The sequence below is a fragment of the Zeus faber genome, assembly GCF_960531495.2.
Source record: "Zeus faber genome assembly, chromosome: 11".
NCBI classification, from domain to species: domain Eukaryota; kingdom Metazoa; phylum Chordata; class Actinopteri; order Zeiformes; family Zeidae; genus Zeus; species Zeus faber.
This window is the reverse complement of record NC_137205.1, coordinates 20,095,273-20,116,049: the sequence shown is the minus strand read 5'-3', so window position 1 is coordinate 20,116,049 and position 20,777 is coordinate 20,095,273. Positions and strand designations below refer to the sequence as shown.

At 45.4% G+C, this 20,777-nt stretch overlaps 1 protein-coding gene across 1 annotated transcript in view; it reads right to left on the bottom strand.

Moving 5' to 3' along the window:
- Window positions 1-624: 624 nt before the first annotated feature.
- Window positions 625-20,777, bottom strand: part of mapk8ip3 (mitogen-activated protein kinase 8 interacting protein 3) — a gene marked incomplete at both ends in the record, with an annotated part of 37,870 nt that continues 17,717 nt past the window's right edge. The window contains 24 exons of the mRNA XM_080009617.1: window positions 625-752; window positions 1,385-1,531; window positions 1,806-1,970; window positions 3,314-3,352; window positions 4,281-4,394; window positions 4,942-5,113; window positions 5,772-5,920; window positions 6,451-6,518; window positions 6,639-6,719; window positions 7,488-7,607; window positions 7,916-8,099; window positions 8,662-8,859; window positions 9,648-9,813; window positions 10,416-10,571; window positions 11,044-11,133; window positions 11,669-11,719; window positions 12,469-12,628; window positions 14,969-15,139; window positions 15,462-15,518; window positions 15,703-15,854; window positions 16,112-16,169; window positions 16,262-16,414; window positions 17,402-17,459; window positions 20,451-20,569. Coding sequence (XP_079865743.1) covers window positions 625-752; window positions 1,385-1,531; window positions 1,806-1,970; window positions 3,314-3,352; window positions 4,281-4,394; window positions 4,942-5,113; window positions 5,772-5,920; window positions 6,451-6,518; window positions 6,639-6,719; window positions 7,488-7,607; window positions 7,916-8,099; window positions 8,662-8,859; window positions 9,648-9,813; window positions 10,416-10,571; window positions 11,044-11,133; window positions 11,669-11,719; window positions 12,469-12,628; window positions 14,969-15,139; window positions 15,462-15,518; window positions 15,703-15,854; window positions 16,112-16,169; window positions 16,262-16,414; window positions 17,402-17,459; window positions 20,451-20,569 — 2,956 coding nt within the window. The remainder of the gene's footprint in view (window positions 753-1,384; window positions 1,532-1,805; window positions 1,971-3,313; window positions 3,353-4,280; window positions 4,395-4,941; window positions 5,114-5,771; window positions 5,921-6,450; window positions 6,519-6,638; window positions 6,720-7,487; window positions 7,608-7,915; window positions 8,100-8,661; window positions 8,860-9,647; window positions 9,814-10,415; window positions 10,572-11,043; window positions 11,134-11,668; window positions 11,720-12,468; window positions 12,629-14,968; window positions 15,140-15,461; window positions 15,519-15,702; window positions 15,855-16,111; window positions 16,170-16,261; window positions 16,415-17,401; window positions 17,460-20,450; window positions 20,570-20,777) is intronic.

Sequence of the window (20,777 nt, the reverse complement as noted above, 5' to 3'; positions counted from 1 at the left end):
GCCGCCGCTCGGTTCGGTGGAAGAGGGGAGGAGGCGTTTCTGCGAAGGCGTAGACGAGGTGGAACCGAACGGGCGTTTTCACCTCCCTCCCCCCTCCCGGGCGTTTATGCTGAGGGTGCGGCCGGTGTTCGGGCGCGGGGTCTCGCGCTCCGGGGCTTTGCCTTTAAAACACGGCGGATGTCTCTTTTTTTTTTTTTTTTTTTTTTTTTTTTAAGGGGGAAATCGAAACATTTAAATGGAGAAACAAGCGGTGGTCACTTTGGGAAGAGGGTGGGGGTGGCGAGATGCAGGACGTCTGAGGTAAAATCGAGGAGTTAAGAGCGTACTTACAGGGCAGATACAGGGTCCATACAGAGGCGGGAGGTAGTTCTGAGGTTACAAGGCTCATGACGACCACGTGGATGGGATGGAAATAGGATGGCAGGCTAAAGGTCACGGGGTCGGAAGGGTGGGTACTTACAAGGCAATAAATATAGTTACATCATCAGGGAGGATAGAGTTGTTACAGGGATAGATACAGAGCTGAGGGTAAACTTGTATATGACCGGGAATAAATACAAGGGGGCGAGTGGTGGTGGGGGCATCTTAAATCAGATAGGTTGTTTGGTTGGGGGTGGGGAGGTGTCACTCGGGGACGTAGGAGACCTGCCACACGATGATGTGGCTCCGCTCGGCCTTGCACAGCGCAGGTTTGATCTGCGGAGCGGCGCCGCCGTTCTCCCCCTCCTCCGTCTCGTCGTCTTCTCCGTCGCCTGCAATGAAGCGGATCAGCCCCGGGGCTTGAAGGGCGAAAACTCCACAGATTTTTTTTTTTTTTTTTTTACAGTTTTATTTTGTTTAAGAAGGCTAAACCTTACTTCTTCGATCATTGGGAGTGGGACCCTTTGAGATCGGAACCTTATTTGATCGATCCGGTTTGAGGAAGTAGCTTCTGTGGAATGCGGCGCACACCGATAAAAGTCGCCAAAGATGGCGGTCGCCATAGCTGTTTTTTTACGGTGGACTCCCATTGAGTCCCAATGATCGGAAAAAACGGAGCTTTCCTTTAACACGTGCAGTGTTTCTACCGTAAAGACATGCTAGTTGAAGTTGACAAGTTTGCCATAAGTGATTCCAATGCTGCGTGAACGTAAAAGAGTGCGTGAACCTTGTCGGCTTCGGTATCAGTTATTCTTCAATCTTTAGGCTCTGCCATAGCACCGGCCATAACAACCACCGGCGCACATCGAATGATTTGTTCATCTTTGTGAAACGCCGCCGCCGCCCACTGGCGGCCGAGAGGGATTTTATCAACATCGGCAAAGCTTGATCCGACCTTCACCAAAAAGCTGCTGCACACGAGTCTCGGCGCCGCAGCGTGTTTGGGGAGGGGGTGTTTTCTCACCGATACGGAAGTCGATGTAGCCCTCTCCTCCGCTCAGCACCAGCACGTTGTGAACGCTCTGGGCCTCGGTTTCGGGCGGAGCTGCGGTGCCCTGCCCTTCAGACGGACTGTCCAGCACGCTGCCGTTCAGGGTGGCCAGCACGTTGCCTGTCGAAAAAGTCAGGCGAGTTTCACAAAGTGGCGCGTGCGCGAAGGAAACAAAGTATATATCACGCACGCACGCACACACACAACCACAATCTTCGTGAATCAGTGTTTGTTTTGAATCTTTCGTGAAAAAGACTTCTTGTGCTTTTAACTTCAGTATTTATTTAGCAATGCGCCGTCACCGCGCAGACCATAATACTGTTTCAGAACTCCAAAAAATAAAATCCATGCGCCGGACCGGCCGCTCAGAAACGGGATTTTTCCTTAAACCGACCTGGCACGGAGACAAAGAACTTGACGGCGTCCCGGTGTCCGTGGAAACAGAGCTGCGCCTGGGCCATGGAGCAGTAGGGGATGAAGCTGCCGCTGCTCTTCTCCGAGCTGTCGTCACCGTACACATGGATCACACCTCCAGACGACGTGGGGGAAACCTTGTTGGCTGGGAGAGAGAGGGGGAGAGAGAGAGAGAGAGAGAGAGAGAGAGAGAGAGAGAGAGAGAGAGAGAGAGAGAGAGAGAGAGAGAGAGAGAGAGAGAGAGAGAGAGAGAGAGAGAGAGAGAGAGAGAGAGAGAGAGAGAGAGAGAGAGAGAGAGGGGTCATCATTTAAAACTGAATAGTCACTCAAACAGCCAATCAGAGACCTAGAAACAAGCAGCAAGCTGTTCTTGAGGGGGCGGGGACTGACACTTTGACAGAATATATCAGTTTTAAACAAAACCCCACACGTGGACATCCACGGATCAACCGCAAATGACAAACAAATCAATGACAAAATCAAAAACAGCCGAAGGTCATGCAAGAGCGCCCCGCGGTGCAGCAACGAGAGCATTGTTAGTCATTTTACCAGCAATGCTCTTCCAAAAGATATGTACGAGTACGTTAAGCTCCAGAGTGAGAATCACCGAGAGCAAGCAGAGCAACCCAGAAAAAAACAAAACGTACTTCTACAATTTAAAGTGGCAATCCGTAAGATGGGCTGCGTTGGGCGAGTTACACTTTGAGTCACAGGATTCCATTGAAACAACATTTTTTTAAGGATTTACCATTGACTTTTTCTAGAAGGTTTTCCTTCTTCCGACAGATTAATTTGTGTTTTCTCATTGGCCCATTTAGGTAGTGGGATAAATATATATATATATATATACACGTTTCATCCATAAACAGTTTACTGACCCCAACAAGCTACACTGCTTCATCGGCACACGGTGGACCCTGCCACCAACAATGGAAACCGCATATAGAGGAGCACATACGGAACAAGAAAACATTCAACAGCTGTGTCTTGTAAAGTACCAGCTCATTAAAGAGATTTATTTTTTTCAACTAAATAATCGTACGGATTACCACTTTACGGCAAAAAATAAAATCACTGCACACAGTCAGCGCTTGAGGCTCCCGACACCTTTGGCCAAACGTTCACAGATACAAAATGACTAACACTAGTGGACTCATACGCTCGTGTGGAAAGTTCTTCATCCCGTAACCAATGTCTAAATAGGAGGTCTTCAACGTGAGGCCGGCGACCCCCTCGTCCGTGACGCGTTTGTTTAAAATGTGTTTTATCGGATTTAAAAACAGCACAGAATGTGTTTACACCGCAAAACAAGGCCTATTGCGTTACATTATTATTTGGTCTACCTCCAAAGAAAAAAAATAAATCAATAAATAAAATAAAACAAAAAAAGCTAATGTTATCACATTTCTGGGTTCCGGGGCGGGGGAAATAAATCAATAAAGAGGGAGATGGAGGGATGAGCGAGCTCAGCCGATGGCTCCCACTTACCCCTCAGACCCAGGAGCTGCCCCCGGTGGAGGACTACGGCTACCGGAGCGAGAGGACGGCAGGAGGGAGGAGAGGAGAGAAGAGAAGAGTAGAGCGACAGCGGCGGTCAGGATCGAGATCGGTTTGGCCGAGGAGGAGAAACGGACGCGGGCAGAGGAGAGGGAGGACAGCGGGTGGAACCAGAGAGGGGGAACATTTGGGTGGGGGGCTAATCCAGGGGTGATAAACAGATAAACAGTGTGTGTGATGTAACGTCTGTCATGTTTATTTGGAGAACTCAGGAAATCCTAAAGGAGGCTATAAACAAGGGTTGGTATTTAAATCTATTACGCTTATTTATGACACGGCTCGTTTATTTTACCTTTCAATCTTTCTAAAAGTGGTCTACGACAAACTTTAGGTGGAATTTAAATAAAAAATATTTTATTTCGATTGACAAATTGAAACCATTAAAGGGATAAAAGAACATATTGGAAGAGGGCACTTTTATAGTGGTTAGTTTATAGTATCTCCGAAAGTAGCTGCATTTAAAACTAAGATCTTGTTTTTATTTTAACCCGTTATAAAGAATCAAGATGCACCGATGAAATAACTCGAGTCCCTACTTTTCCCGGGAGCTAGGCTAGCTGATCCCCTCCGCGGCCATGCATCGAGCTAAAACAGTTAGCATGCAGAGCTGGAGCTTTACCCACCACTCTAAATGCATCGACCTTTTCTAGAACTAAAGCTGCAGATTTATTTCACTCTTCGGGTAATGCGAGGGAGGGGGTGTGCACCTCTCTAAGTGTAATTTGGACGCTCCGTAGACGTAAACACAAATCCATGGAGGCTGCATCCAAGCTTGTGAGCTGTGATTCTGGTACCTTTATTTTGAAAGTGGACATCTAACCCAAATGCTTTGGTTTGCATGGTGTGTGTGTTTTATTGTGAAGCTGGGTGTGGACGTCGGGGTTGAGCTCAGACTCACTCTCCGTCAGCGGGATGGAGATGACCACCCCGTTCCCCGTCCCCACCCAGAGGCGATTTCCACCGATAAGTAGAGCCGTGATGCGGACGAAGGAGAAGCCCAGCTTTCCAGTTCCTGCAAAAAAATAAATAAATAAATAAACAAGATCACACCAATGGGATTTTAACTGGATTCTGCAGAGGCAACATATTTGTAATATAAATGAAGTATTCAAACTTTGCAGTAATAAGTAACAACCCGTTTCTAGTCACAGCAACTCTGTTTCCTCTCTCTAATGCTGTACAGGTACTTCATTTTAAGTATATTATCATACTGTATTCATGCAATTCGGTCATATTTTATATCATTTGAACTATTAAAGTGGAATCCGAAATTGTGGCGGACCCCGTCACCAACAATGGACACAACATATGGAGGGTAAAGTGCATAACACAAAAACATTGAAAATAAATAAATATGGGGATTTTTTTTTTACAAAGTAATCTTACGGATTACCACTTTAATTACCATCTTTAATGTAATACTAGCTTTTTTTTTTAAACAATTTTTTCAGCTTCTGACAATGAGTGGTACGAAACAATCTGCTCTGTAAACGCTGTGCTATTCCCCTGTGGATTAATAACACATGTAATCTCCTCAAGTTGACGAGAGCTGCCCTCACCCAGCATCTTGCTGACGTAGGGCTCGATGTCGACGTCCTGCAGGTGCTGATGGGTGAGGGCGTGGTACAGGCGCAGCGTGGAGTCCAGTCGGATCGACACCCACACGCCGTCGCCGATCCACGCCAGCTGCCGCACCTGGCTCTCCCTGCGCGGGTGGGCGTCGAAGGACTTCTGCGCGGCGAGTACGAGAGGTCAGGGGTGATAAAAAAATCTCCCTAAAATATTCTGTGTCACGTGTGGGAGGGGTGGAAAAAAAATGTGGGTCCCGATCCCAAACTGGGTCGTGGGTCTATTTTGAGTGGACCACAGGGTGTATACGTGCACTTTTTGTAAAATCGATGTATACATGCTTTTAAAGTGTTCCAAATTTCTGATGCTGCGCTTTTATTTTGAAACACGTTTCCCAACTGCATGTGGCTGTCATGACGTCATATTACGAATGTCCCAGGTGTCTAAATATTATACAGCTGTCAATAAATAGTAAAAGTAAGTAAACCCAAAAACGCCATTATACAGCTGTTGTTAGCAGGTCAAATTAAATCAAAGCAAATATTATTGGATAGTAAGACTCTCGCAAGGATTTCCATGCTACAGCAAAATGCACTTTTCTTTTGGAAACTGGACAAAAGCATTTGGGATTTAAATGGGATTTAGGGCGTGGCTCAATCACGTGGATCCTGAGGCTGGAGCTTAGAGACGCGCTGGTGAGATTGGACGGAAGGTCAGAAATATGAACCGATTGTTTTTGTTTTGTGAAAAACAAAAAAAAACAAAAAAAAAAACAACTGTTTGACTATGTGGATTTTTCGGGAGCGGCGCTCCTGCCGACCTCGATCTGCATGCTCTTGGGCTGGATGACGTGGATCTTGTTCTTGTAGCCGCACCACACTTTGTCGTGGACCACGGCCATGCAGCGGATGGAGTGGTGAGGCCGCCCCAGGTCCATCAGGTGGTAGTTGGACAGGTCCCACTGGCCGTCTGCTGACACACACACACACACGCACGCGCACACAAACACACGCACGCACGCACACACACACACACACACACACACACACACACACACACACACACACACACACACACACACAAAATGTTCTTGACTAAATACAGGAATCTATTTATTGTGACATGGCCAAACCTTGAAACGCGTATTCGTAAAATACCGTAAAAGTCAGTGCAGCAATACAGTCACGCAAAAATGTTCTAAGGGGCAAAAAAAAAAACAGTTGATAGTTTATGAACTAAAAATGATAAAGACAAATTACTGAAATGAAGGAGTAGAGAAGAAACAACGGGAGAACAATGGGAACAAAGGTCAAAAGGAGGGTTATTATCACGGCTGAATCTATAAATAAAAGATGTTCCGACGCAAGGGTTCCTCATCAGCGCGTGCGACACGTCTAGAACGTCCTAAACATGAATATAATAATTAATATATAATAATAATTAATAATAATAATCATCATAATGATAAATATAAGAGTGAATTCCGTCGGAGCAATTACCCTCAGATCTGTGGAATATGGCGAGAGTCCCGTCGGCGAGGGCGACCAGCACGCGGCCCTTCACGTGGCTGCGGAGGCAACGAGGAGAGAGGGCGTGCGTTGGGTTTGTTGTGTCACACACAGAACGCTGCGTTTCCTGCAGGAACACGCACGCACGCACGCACGCACACACACACACACGTACTTACACCAAACTCAGCACAGAGTCCTTCAGTTTGATGGAGTGGAGACATTTCTTCCAGTTGCCAACAGCGGAGTGGACGTAGAGCCTGGAACGGAGAGAGAGAGAGAGAGAGAGAGAGAGAGGTTTGATTTTTTTTTTTTTTTTGGAAAATCATCAATTTCACGTTATCCTAGTATCAGTGACATTGCATGGACAGTCATAAACAAAAACGTACCAACGTACAATTCAAAGCCGTTTATTACTAATTGAACCGAATCACCACTGGGGTGATGCTAATTTCAAGGGGATCTATGACGCTCCTATTTACACAAGTTAAAAAGGTCTCACAGGTCCCCAAAACATGATTTTAGAATTGTCTTTTCTGAAAATAACACTCTGATTATGCATTCAACCATCGCGACACGGACTGTTCCAAAACGGGCTGTTTCAGTGTGTGTAGCTTTAATCGTGAATGAGCAGCCACGCCCCTACATCTACGCCAATGGGGTTTGAGCTCTTACTCCGGGCTCCGTCTTATTTACTCTGTAAACTTTCACTGATTTCACCTCATCAGTACACAAAAATCTGTTTCTGAACAAATTTGAGGCGAGAAATAAGCAATCCAAAAAACCTTTGAAAACGGAGCGTTCAGAGCGTTTTGTTCACTTTGTCATTAGTTCACCTCATTTTTTGACACTTTGCACACATCTAATATGAACATCCCACATTGTAACATTATATACATGACAGAAAATAAGAAAAAGCATAACAGGTCCCATTTAACCAAATACAATTTGGCTGAAAGGTTGAAAAGTCACTCCGGAAGATAATAATACGTTTAAAGAACAGACCGGCTGCACGCGGAGCCACTCACCAGCCGTTCTGGGCCCCCAACCACATGGTGGGGGCCACACTGGTGCAGTTTTTGGCGTCTTCCCCTCCATCCTCCGTCTCCTGTGGAGCCGATGTCTCCTCTTTGGAATGCCCCACGTTCCTGTGAGGACGCACGGGCAGCAGATGAACCATGGGTGCAACCATCCCTCCCTCCCTCCCTCCTCCCTCCCTGCCTTCATCCCTCCCTCCCTCTATCCCTCCCTCCCTCCATGCCTCCCTCCCTCTCTCGCTGCCTACATCTCTCCCTCCCTGCCTACATCCCTCCATCCCTCCCTCCCTCCCTGCCTTCATCCCTCCCTCCCTTCCTGACTCCATCGCTCCCTCCCTCCCGCCATTCCCCCCCTCCCTTCTTCCCTCCATACCTCCATCCCTCCAGCTGAGCGCATTCTGAAGATCGCAGCCTCCTACCTGTCGGCCGCGTCGGCCGGGCGGGGCTGGGGGTCGGTGAAGACGTGTTCGGTGAAGGGCCCCGGGGGTCTAGAGCCCGTTTTCGTCTGGCTGGTGGCGGGCTCGGGGACCTCGGTGGCCTCGGTGGCTTCCTCCGCTGACTGGGCCGGGTGCAGCTTCCCGTTCATGGGGGGAGCGACCGGCGCTGGAGGAGGAGCAACTCTCGCAGCTTTTATCTCGTCATCGCGGAGAAAATATTAATTTCACATTCGTTTGACTTATTTGACATTCGACGGAATATACAGTCTGAGCATGAACCAGCTATTTGGCGGAGATAAGACAATATTTTTACAGCTCCTTGTACCTTTCTCCATTCATAAACTCCTGCTCAAAACATAGGTTGGAGGTAATCACTATTATGATGATTATTCTTTTATTTTAACACTCATTATCATAGAGCACTACGCAACAATTCGGTAATGCATTATCTTTTATTTTTTGACCCATTTTTCATGTTCAGGGTTGTCGGGGGGGTCTTTGACAGCCACAATGCTGCCCAGAATTACTTTTATTTTTCTAGATTCATCAACACTTTCTTTTTGGTTAAGCAGCGTCTTGCAATCCAACCTCTTCTCTGACAATGATAAACATACAATTATTTTGGCGCAGAAGTTCTGACTCCATTACTCGAGTGGCGTCAAAAGCTTTTAAAATAGTTTGGCGAATAGTTCCATCGTTTTCTGATCAAGTGTTTTTCTTTCCCCCACCTTGTCCTTTGTCCAGGATGGGGGTGTCGGTGCGGGAGGAGCAGTTGCTGCGCGCCACGCTGCAGTTGGTGGCGCAGCCCACCAGGGTGATGCCCGCCAGCATGCCCTCCACCCCGCCACTGTCCTCCCCGCCCGCGGCCGCTCCGTCGCCGGGGTCCAGGATGATCTCCCCCGCCGGGTAGTCGCTCTCGCTGGCGGCTTGGGAGAGAGCACACACACCCACACACACACACACACACACACACATATTACTCACAAAGTTAAACACACACGTTGCGCTACCGACCGTTTCGGTGACGCGGTGAACTGAACGGGACATCCCGACATTCATTTAAACATCAACAACACACTGGATTTCTTTGCGTACCATTCTTCAGGTACGGTTGTAAGTAGTATTTTACTGATTCTAATACTATTTTCAATTCTTCTTTAATGACTCCCTTATCGATCTCAGGGTTCATTGCCACGTTAATTTAATATTTCAATATCTGAAAGGATGACTATTTGTATATTGAATTCCATTTTTAAGTGGTACTCCCTGAGATTATTTAGTAAAAAGAAATCCCTTATTTCCATTCTTTACACTTAATAAGAAACAGCCAATTCATGTATTTGTCGTTATGCATGCGCTCCTCTATATGCCGTTGCCATTGTTGGTGGCGAGGTCCGCCTTTCCCTCACATGACTGCAAAGATCAGGAATACAGAAGAAGTGGAAGGTTGAGCCTGTCTGGCTGGAATTTGTTCTTTGGCGAGAGCTACTTTTTCTCAATATGAATGCGTTTTTTTCTAAAGCGGACGCGTCACACAAGAACCGCCGAGATCAAATCACATCTGACATCACACCGGCTAGGGGTAAAAAAGGCCGCTCCAAACTGTCCAGAGAGCATCGAGCCAGTTTCGCATCCAAAAGAGAAATCGTCAGTGTGTTCGTCGGCAGCTTAGTCGATTCCAGTGCGTGAGGTCAGTTTGGGATGTGGTGCTCACCTGGCACGCTGGAGATGCAGAGCACGTGGGCGTTGCAGACGTTGAACTGGTCGACCAGCGAGCCGGGCTGGTTGGCGTCGATGATCACCACCTTGCTGGCGGAGTGCGTGCTGGTGAGGATCCAAACCCTGCTGCTCATGGCGTCCGTCTCCTGCAGCTCCTTCGACTGGGAATAACAGGGCGCGGCCGTTATTTTCGGTAGCGACCGAAAATAACGCGGAACCCTATCTGCAAGGATGTGATGTTGGATTATACTTGAAAGTGGAAATACACATAATTATTTGTCTAAAGAAATCCCTTATAGATGGCACTTTTTAAGAAACAGCCATTCAATGTGTGTGTGTTGTGTATGAACTCCTCTATATGCTGCTTCCATTGTTGGTGGCGGGGTCCGCCTTTTCGGAACAAATCAATCGATCGGAAGGAGGCAGTCTGTCTTAGAGCAACAAGAGGGTAAATCCAAATGTTGTGCAGGGGGGAAAACCACACCATTTTGAACGGAATTCTGGGGGTTGTAGTGTAATCCATCCAACACAGATGATCTTATGGATTTCCACTTTAAATGTGGCGGTGAAAATCGGAGTAGAAAAGATTGAAAATTAGATATAAAATTGTATATAAAAATATAATGAATACGTAACTTGACTCTTGATGCTGAAAAACGGTTGACAGTTAAGCTATCCTATCTACATGTGATGGGTTTCATTCTAAACTCAGGCCATCGCAGTCCTTCCCTCTACCCCCCGAGGGAGGAAGACCTCACGCTACCTTCCTCTTCTCTGGGGAGTTGTGGGTGCTCTTCCCGTCGCCTCCTTCCCCCTCTGTGCTCAGTGGATCAGCGCCGCCGGACACCACCTTAGCTGTGAGCAACTCCTGGTTAGCGACCCTCCACCCTGTCAGGTCCACGCCCGCTGCACACCACAGCTATGCACACATGCGCACGCACACGCGCACGCGCGCACACGCACACACACACACACACACACACACACACACACACACACACACACACACACACACACACACACACACACACACACACACTGCTCAGTATGAAGATCATTTATTAAAACATTTGCTTTAGGTTCGGCTGGATGGTTAAGCTTAAATTTGAGCGCCCAAACAAATCTTCAGCCACACTGGTTAAAAAAATAATAATTATAGAAAAAAATGTATATTATCATAATGATACACTTTGTTTAAATAGGACCTATCAAAAGCTTTGATTTCTTTTTTTGTAAGAATTTTACAATTAGAAATTGTATTACGAACAAAAATAATATAATATAATAACAATTTTTATGCTGAAATGAATTTACTTGAATAAAAAACGATAACATCAAAAATCATAACAAAACAATAATAAAAAGATTTGCAAATGTATTGACATCGCTACCTTCCTGTTGGGGTCCTTCTCCACCAGGGGGCGACAGTACACAGGAACAGGTACATTCTTCATGCGGTTGTCTTCTTTCTCATTGGTTGTCTGTTAGGAAATATTGGATCACAAGATCAAAGGTCAAGCGTAGTAATAAACGCCAGACTGTGTCTTGCACAATGTCTGACTTTGTGTTGTGCAATGTCCAAATACTACAGTTTAAGAATATCAACACAATTTAGTCTCAGCTCCTTGCTGCTTATCCTCATTATGTAGTCAGAGAGAAAAACCGTCGTCATCAAAACACAATAGCACAAACTGAAGATTGCACTTGAAGATTTTTTGTAATATATGTATGTATGCATGTTGTTCGTGTACATATGTAATATTCTGACATTCCATATCAGTATTGGCGCTGGGGTGGAGGTGATGGTGTCGTGTCTGGTTGCACACGGCGGGTCGACACCGAGAGGTTCCGGGTTTAAAGTTTGTCAAAAGTCTGCAGCGACATTGTCAGTGAGTGTTTTTAATTTTGTTGTTGTTGCCTTGTGTTTTTGGTCATGCTGTCGCTATCCCACCGCAGACAGAATGTGCCGCGCTCCGTTGGGAGCCGGGAGGTACGTGCGGTGCCGGTCTCACTTGCCTGCTGTCTCTTCAGCGGGCCGTCCGGAGCGCTGTCCGCGGGTCCTCCAGTCTGTGGGAGAGCAGAGTTAGAGCCGTCCGCCCGCACCGGTGACCAACCACTGGGTCAAAGGTCACCTACACTATGTGGACTTGCTTGGATACAGGGAAATCGCTAGTTACATTTTAGTCGATGTCCAAAGGATAGTTTAGTAACACGAGATTGACAGTCAACATCTACGGATTCAACAGATTCCGCTAAGTATAATTTACTTTTCCACAACAGAAAACAATGGAAATGTTAAGAAAAGATATGTCCTATTTAAGGTAGGCGGCCAATGACGGCTTCATATGCCGACGATCAGAGTCACTCTGTAAACTGTGAAACCTGAGGTAAACCCCTCCATTCGACCAGTTATAGGGAACGTTTTTCACTGGTCCCATCCCTCCAACAGGAGAAAAATCCATAATCTGAGTGCAAGGAAAAAACTCCCTCCCCTTTCACACCAAGTTACGACGCCACAGAAGTCTCACTTTGTGAATTTGTAAATTCCCCAATGGCGCTACTTTCACTGCTGTGCCGCAGCGCTGTTACCGGTGTCCCACCCAAAATGGGTGACCTGCCGAAACCCTGAAGGTTACGGCTGTTTCTGAAGCTAATATCAATGTCGTCGATTTCGGATGTTTTCCCGCGAAACCTTCTGAATGTGAGCTCAGAACCGCGCTCCCTCCTCCGTCATCAGGGCGTTCCTGGAGGGGTGTTTCTAGTTTATTGGAGGGCATGGCCCCCGGGCGCGTGTCCCTGCTCCTGACAGCGTTTACCTGCTTGAAGCGCGACGGCACGCTCCAGCCGCACGCCTGCATGATGCCGTCGTCGCGGCGCATGTGCTCGCGGACCTGACGGTACTGCTCGCGCCGCTGCTCCCGGCGCACGGACAGCGCCGAGTCACTGAGGAGAGACGCAACACCGTTACTTGCCAGTCTGCAAGCAACGGGGGGAGGGAGGGAGGGAGGGAGGGGAGAGAGAAAGAGCGAAGCGTTAGCAGCCTAGCCAGCCAGCAGCGAGAGAAAGCAATAAGAAAAATAATGAAAATGCATTTGTCATTGTTAATGAGAAAAGCAACCTGTTACGCAATTTGGAAAGTTAGCCAAGCAAAGAGCGACTAATTGGCGAAGATTGGAAAGATTAGTTCAAGCAAAGTAATGCAATAAACACGATGATGATTATTACAGTCGATTTCGATAAAGAACAGAGCCAGCGTGAGGCATTTCACGATGTAAACTGGCAACACACCCGGGGGAAAAGGGTCCCAGAGGCACACTTGTTCAGGGATGGCTCCATAAACACATCTATTTTGCAAGATACATGTGGCCATTGTTATTCAAACGGTGCTGTCGTGACACTGTGAAAGAAAAATATATGCAAACCAAGAACTTCAATTGAAAAGTTCAGGGAGGAGATCCAGGCTCCACAACAATTCATTTGATCTAACTAAACTACTCAAACCAGAGTTTCTCACAAACAGTTTATATATATATATTTATATTAAAAAAACAGCTCCATGGGTTCTCTCTCAACTGAAAGAAACCTGATTGTGAGGTTGGGAGCGTCTTTTCAAGGGGAATGGTTACACCTGCGCAGGGAGACCAGCAAATCAAACGATCTCCATCCCTCTGTGTCGAGTCCTCACCGGTCTGGTTTGAGGGCTGTTCACCGACTTACCAAGAGCCTTTGTGACAGTTGATCGTTCCCTGCTCTCACACAGACTGCTAGGTATTGGCTGTGACCCGAAAGCTGATAGATGGTTCCAAAACAACCTCTCTGATAGACAGCAGTGTGTGGAAACCGGTCATGTGTTAATCTGCATTTTTATCGATAACAAAAGGTGTCCCTCAAGGTTCGATTTTGGGACCGGTCCTTTTCACAATTTCTATCTATGATATTGTCCGTTCTTTGAAAACCTGTAGTGTCCATCTGTACGCAGGTGACACCACTTAATATTGTTGGGTTGACTCCATCCCATTGGCTGTTGACAATCTGCAACTTTCTTTTATTTTTCTTCAAGAGGAACTTATCGATTTCAAACTTGTGTTAAATGCGGAAGGAAAAAAAAATATATATATATATGCTGTTCATATTTGCACTTTACTTGGTACAGCTATTGATAGAGTCCCACACTATAAATATTTAGGCATCTGGATTGGTGATCAACTCACCTTTAAAGTTGATATTGATAAACTGGTTTAAAAGCTTCCGCGAAAACGTGGCTCTCTTTATCGAAATGGAACCTGCTTTCCCATGTTAAGTAGAAAAAGAATTGCTGAGACCGTATTACTTTCTGTCTTGGATTATGATGATATAATATATAGACTTATGGAATAACCTACAATCCACTTTAAATATTGATTCATTGATACCATTTAAATATATGCTTACAGATGTCATTGTTTTAGAATGTAATTGTTTTAATGAGGAATTGCTTTAACCAATGTTGATGTTTGTGTTCTGACTGTCTTTGTTTTTATTTGCGTGATTTGATTTTTATTTATTTTTTCTGCCTAATGTGATCTCGGCATCACTGAAAATGAGGGTTCATCCCTCAATGTATCCCTGGGAACTAAATAAACGTGGAATGAAAAATGAGCTTAATCTCAGTAATTATTTAAGTAATGTCTCTTACATGTGCCATGGAACCACACTCCACCACACCGCTCTGAATATACTGCGACTCGTTCAGAATGTGTGCACATTAGTAAGGGGCCGATCACAACATCCCTCGTCTGGCCGTCGCGCAATCCCGCCATTGTTTCTGTTGCTCTTCCACACGCACAATACACCCGCTGTGGTTTAGACCAAGACAATGGGCCTTTATCAATACCAAGACCTTAACAACTGGCTTGTGACCTCGGAATGTCCTACCCGTTTATTTATCGTTAAACTAGGAGGCACTTGGCTGGGTTTCCCTCTGCGGTAATGTTGTTGGGAGACATCGGTACATAAACAACGATTTTGGAGAGATATTGCTGTTGTTTTTTTTTTGCGTTACTTTCTGCCTGAGTCTCGAAGCAGTGATATGGACAGTACCATAATTACACTAATAGTTGCGAAAACACAAATTAGACAGCAGCTGATATGGCAACGTTAGCCAATCGAACGCCTTAAATAGTGTCCATACGTACAACCAAACCTACACCTTCTGCTGCTGTAGGCACAAGCAAGCGGCCATGCATTCAGCCTGGGGGGGGGGTGGGGGGGGGGGGTGGTGGAGGTTTGGGGTGGGAGAGACAGGGAACAGTAGGAACAGTAGCTGCTGCCGCTCACTCTTCAGGGAAGAACTCCAGAGTGCGGTTGGAGGTGGAGATCTGGCACATGGTGTGGCTGCGGCGCTGGGGGAAGCCCGCCGGCGACGGGGACTTGTAGTGGATGTTGACGCTGCAGTACGGCCGCTTCACCGGCGGAGGACTGGAGGAGGAGCTGAAGAGCCGGGCAAAGCTGCAGGGAGGGAGAGAGAGAACGAGAGAGAGAAGGTGAGAGAGAGAGAGAAAGAGAGAGAGAGAAAGAGAGCAGGAAAGATGGTATTTTTGAGTCATTTTTGGTCATTTTTTATTTATAAGATTAAGAACTTTTAATTTTAGTGATTTCATTACTGAAAAAACAACAACTTAACATTGAAATTTGACTATTAAAGGGAAACATTGAGTTTTCCAATTCAATTCACCAATTTGGTTTGACTGAACTAAAATTCAACAGAATTGAATAAAAGACCATTCTATCTCAGTGGGTGACGCACATCAGACATTCATTAAACACTCACAACTGCCAGATGGTGGACTTCTTCTTCTCCTGAATGGGAGGACTCTCCCTGGACGCCCTGAGAAGGAGGAGGAGGAGAGAGAGAGTGTAACCCAAAGAACAGGAACAAGCTAAAACCTCCCACAACGTGAGATCGGTCACGCCTCCTAACTTTTTTGTTTCCTCCCTGAAGTCGATCAGACCCGCGCCGAAAAAGCATTTCTTGGTGCAACACCCCCCCCCCCCCCCTCCTCCACTCTTACCTGATCATCTCCGTCCACCGCACGGCCTCCTGCAGCTCCATCAGCCGCTCCTTGTACTGGTTCCTCTCCATCAGCACGCGGGCCATCTCCACCCGGGTAAAGCGGCGGCGTTGGGTCATCGTCATGTCGCCGTCCTGCATCGGGGACGAGTACTGAGGAGAGGAAGAGTCTGGTGTCATCAAAGCCTTCTGCTGCCGATCAATAACACTACTGTATGCTGCTGGAGTAATAAAGTGCAACACACTTTGTATGGATGTCAATAACAATGGTGCTAAAGTCTTGTAAACCGACTAACGGTGAAGTTGAACAATTAATGAATCTGTTGGGGACCTCCTGCAGCCTCCTGAAGGTCCCTGGACCCCTGGATCAAGTGCCCTGATTGGGATTTCACGAACTAGGTTCCACTCACATCGTCGCCTCCTTCATCTTTGGAGTCCTGCGAAGCTCCCAGCGCCTCTGCTCTCAACCTGAGGAACAAAAGCGTGAACTGGTTTTAGCTAATAGGGACAACTATACCGGATACTACTTTTTTTTAAATGAATTTGAGATGATGGTTCACCTCTTGAGTTCCTCCTCCAGCTCTTTGACTCGTGCGTCCACCTTGTTCTTGGACTGCCTCACGGCCTCCAGCTCCTCCCGCAGCACCGACTGCTCCCCGGACAGCTCATCCACCTTGGCGATCAGGTCGTTGGCCACGATGTTCAGAGCATTTCTACACAGGGCAGAGGAGCAGCAGCGGTCAGCTCTGTTTCCACGAACCTTTATCCAGGTGTTTAAACGCCCAGCATGCATCATGACACGGAGAGGTTTCCCCCTGTTTGGTCTTTCATAAAAAACTAGAATTGATTTGCTTAATACAGGTTCTCCTCGCTTGACGACCGAGTTCCGTTCCTAGGACCAGTTCATTAAGCGAATATAGTATATGTAGTGTATGTACTGTATATAGTATTGTTTCATGGTACGAGGGTGTGGCGATTGCAAACGCTAGTGTAGTGAATACTGACAGACTGCGGGAACGAGGCTGAGACTGAGAACGGTGATGAGATGAGATGTATACAGTATATATTGTATATATAATATATATAGTGTACATAGTGTATATAGTATACATAGTATATATAGTGCATGTAGTGTATATAGCATATATAGTGTATATAGTATATATAGTAAAAATCTAGTATATACTATATACTGTATACTATATAGTGCATATAGTATATAAAGTGTAAATCTAGTATATACTATTTATAGTGTATATAGTATATCATTGATATAACAATTAAACCAGTTAGTTAGTAATAAACAAATTTAACCCCTGCCCCTTTATCCCTGTGTCTTAAAGAGTCTTAAAGGGCACCCCCTCTGCTCTAACCCTTTAATTGTTTTTTTTTTTTATATTCTTAATTGCCAATTCTATCAGTATAATTCTACATTGTGAGTATGTGTTTGTGATAGATCCTGATCTCAAATATACCTGTAAATAAAGGAAATAATAATAATAATAATAATAATAATAATAATAATAATAACAACAATAATAATAACAATAATAATAATAATAATAATAATAATAATAATAATAATAATATTATTATTATTATTATTATTATTATTATTATTATTATTATTATAGTTGGTAGAACACCCAACATAAACTATGTTTGCAGTGCTATTGTTTTACCACTCCTCCCTCTCTTACTTGGTCTCCAGGAGCTGCTTGTTCTCTGTCAGCAGGTTTTCCACCTCCTTCCCCATTCCTAAAAAAAAGCCACAAACAGCTCTTCATTTTGCCGTCATCAATACCAGTCGATCAGCTAACACTCTTTGTTAATCCAGGATCATATAATAGGTTTTCCTGATAGGCTTCCTGAGAGGAGAGGCCTTTGACCCTCAGTTAGAAATGTAAAGGGTTGATTTGACAATTGGATTATTTTTTTTTTATTTATGTACAATGAATATTTAAGGTGAGGCGCCATGAAAGTCCTTGAAACACAGCGGGGAGTAGGGATTACACAGTGGTGGTTGACAGACAGTGAGGACTCTAGCGCCAGTTTGATCTCTGGCCACTAGTGGGCACACTCACTGGGTCGTAACCTCCATCACTATCACTCCGCTTGAATGCTGCAGAAGCATATTGACACAGATAGTTAACGCTATTCCAAACAATCGTAACGCCATGCTCAGTATTGTTACAAGTAAAAGGGGCCGTTCAAGCACGGTGCACAAGACACTAAGCACACACTGCACAAGCCTTTTTAAAGCACCAATTAGTTTGCTTCAAACACTCAAAACAAGGAGAAATGGATAAAGGAATAAAATAAAAAAATAAACAAGGAGGTTTCCTGTACGGCAGATATCGATTTTAAAAAGTCTTATTTTTTTACATTAATCGGTGCTACCTGAAATGCCCATTTGAGCACTTACAGGATATACGAGGGGTTTTAAAAGTAAATTCCATGATCAATGACTGAAAAGTGTTAAATGTAAATCACTCATTGATACTAACTCATTTGACTGCCACGGCTTTGATAAAAGACAAATAACGGAAGTCGGGTTGTCTTTGCACCCTGCGTCTAAACCTGTTGCCTTTCACAGAGGTTTTTTATGGAACTTATCTCGACTGAGAGCGGTATTTTATTATAATAAGTAAAAGTACTCAAGTCGGTATCACCAGTTGAATAAGCAACACATTTAACAAGTTGAGTTCAATCGTTTATCGTCGTATATTTTACCCTCCAGGCTCAGGAAGTAGAAATCCTGTTTCCATGTTTTAGCTCCATCCATGAAGCGATCAGGCTGGGACTCTGGGTTGTGGCTAATTAGAAAATCCATAAGGTTGACTCAAAATCCCAGAATGGAACTTTACCTTCTGAACCCGGAATTCCCACCTCCGTATATTTGATCTATTTTCTAGAAATGTCATTTTGTCTATTTTAGGAGCAATTTTCTGGTATTGGATGGATTTGTAGCCATGGATCCAAGTTATTCACCAGAGACCTTGAAAGGAGGTTAAAGGAAATAGTGCATTGTTGAGAAGGAAAATAAATAGTGAACAGAAACAAATAAATGCAAATAAATAAACTGGGAATAGAGCGGATGACCATGTCGGCCACACAGACAAAGGGAAGTGACATCAGAGGGTCTCAGGCCAAGCAGGAAGTGACATCATGAGCAGGGACGTGACATCATAAGCACACACTAGCGACAGGGTGATCGTTAATGGGGCAAGGAGTCGCCTTACCGAAGAAATCGTCCCGGACTGGGAGCGCAAGGGGGACGGAGGGTAAAAGAGGGATGGAAGAAGAAGAAGAAGAAGAGACCAGAGCGAGAGAGAGAGGGAGAGAGAGAAGGGGAAAGAGAGAAGCAGAGAAGAGAGGACGCTCGTGAGCATCTGTTAGCACCGCAAGACAAGCGAGACTAAGACGTCTAAAGTCCTGAGTTGAGCGGAAGGTGCACGCCTTTTGGAAGGTTGTGATTTGACAAATGTAATGAAAAAGTCCTCCTTCTTTTCAGTTTTTCCCCCCTTTTTTTAGGTGCTATTCGAGAGACTGTATTGATAATATACGGACACATAAATTAAGAATCATTCACTGAAAACGTAGACAATGAAGCGTACTGTATTCAGTGTATTCAGTATTTTTTTTGTAATCGAAAAATACCATCAAGCTAAATACTACTGGATATCATTTAGTCGGCTAAATATTACCGCACAAGTTTCTTATTTAAGCTTATTTCTAGATACATCAGAGTTAGTGCAGAACAGAGGGGAGAGAGACGTGATACCAACCAGGCAGCGTTCAGATACACACCTGAGAACTCGCCTACGGATTTGTCCGGCAGAAGCACAACGGGGAGGAAACAAAAGGAAACAGATGAATGAAAGAGCGGGTCAAACCTCCCCTCCCCGACTGGAAACTACAAAAAACAGAGCAACTTATACAAAAACAGCATTTGAAGGCACATCAAATTAGTTACTCCGCACCTCTACAAGTATGATGGATCTTGTGTTATGCTCTAGATTGTGTACATTATATTTATTATACATTATTTTTTAACCGAAACCTTTTTTTTCCATCACCCGAGTAATTTGCATCAGAATCTATACATTAGAATAGATTCAGACAACTTGTCGTAAAACTGATGGCAAAATTAGGTTTAGGTTTAAAAAAAGGGTTTTTCTTTTAAAAATGCAACTTTTGCTTTATCCCGTAAAGAAAGAATAAGGACAGTTCTGGGATGGGGAGCTGGCGGAGATGCAGCGTGGTTTGTTTTTGCAGTACACATAAAAAAAAAAAAAAAAGAGGCTTTTGCTGCCGGAGCGTCCCTATGTTGCAGCCATGCAGGGCCAAAGGTCAGGTCAGCACCGATGCAGCAGCAGCGCGGTGACACACATGCACAGCACAGCTCCCGCGTTGTTGCATTTAAAGCTGCATTTAAAGCTGCATTTAAAGCGCGCAAACCCCCTTGCCTCCTCAAAATGTTCACGCGTGCGGAGAAACCGGATCCCAATCTGTAAACGGTTGCATCAGTAGGGATTCCAACCTCCAAAAAAGTAGAATGCTTGGAAGTTGCCGTTGATAGAGAAGATAGAATTTGACTCCGTTGGTCCCCGACAGTTGCCGGTATCTCCCAAATAGAGGCATATTTCACTGATACAACCTTCAAATGTGAAGGGGTGCCGTAGAACATTTGGACCTCTTGTACACCCTCGCACGACAGGATGGCGGCCACGGCTCGGTTTTTGTTACCTAAAAGTTCGGCGCCGGCGTCCACGTCTCCGATGATGTCCGACTTGGCGTCTTTGATTTCGTGGTACAGCGAGTCCGTGTTGATTCCAAAGGCCTCGTTCACGATTCCCTGCGAGGGGCTGAAACACGCGGCAACTCACGTTACACGACGGGGAAAGGGGACAAACTGAGGCGCACCGTGCGTTGATGGCGGGTGGCTGTGGGGGTGAGGACGAGCGAGAGAGAGAGAGAGAGAGAGAGAGAGAGAGAGAGAGAGAGAGAGAGAGAGAGGGAGAGAGAGAGAGAGGGAGAGACAGACAGACAGAAGCTGTATGAAAGTGTGTATTG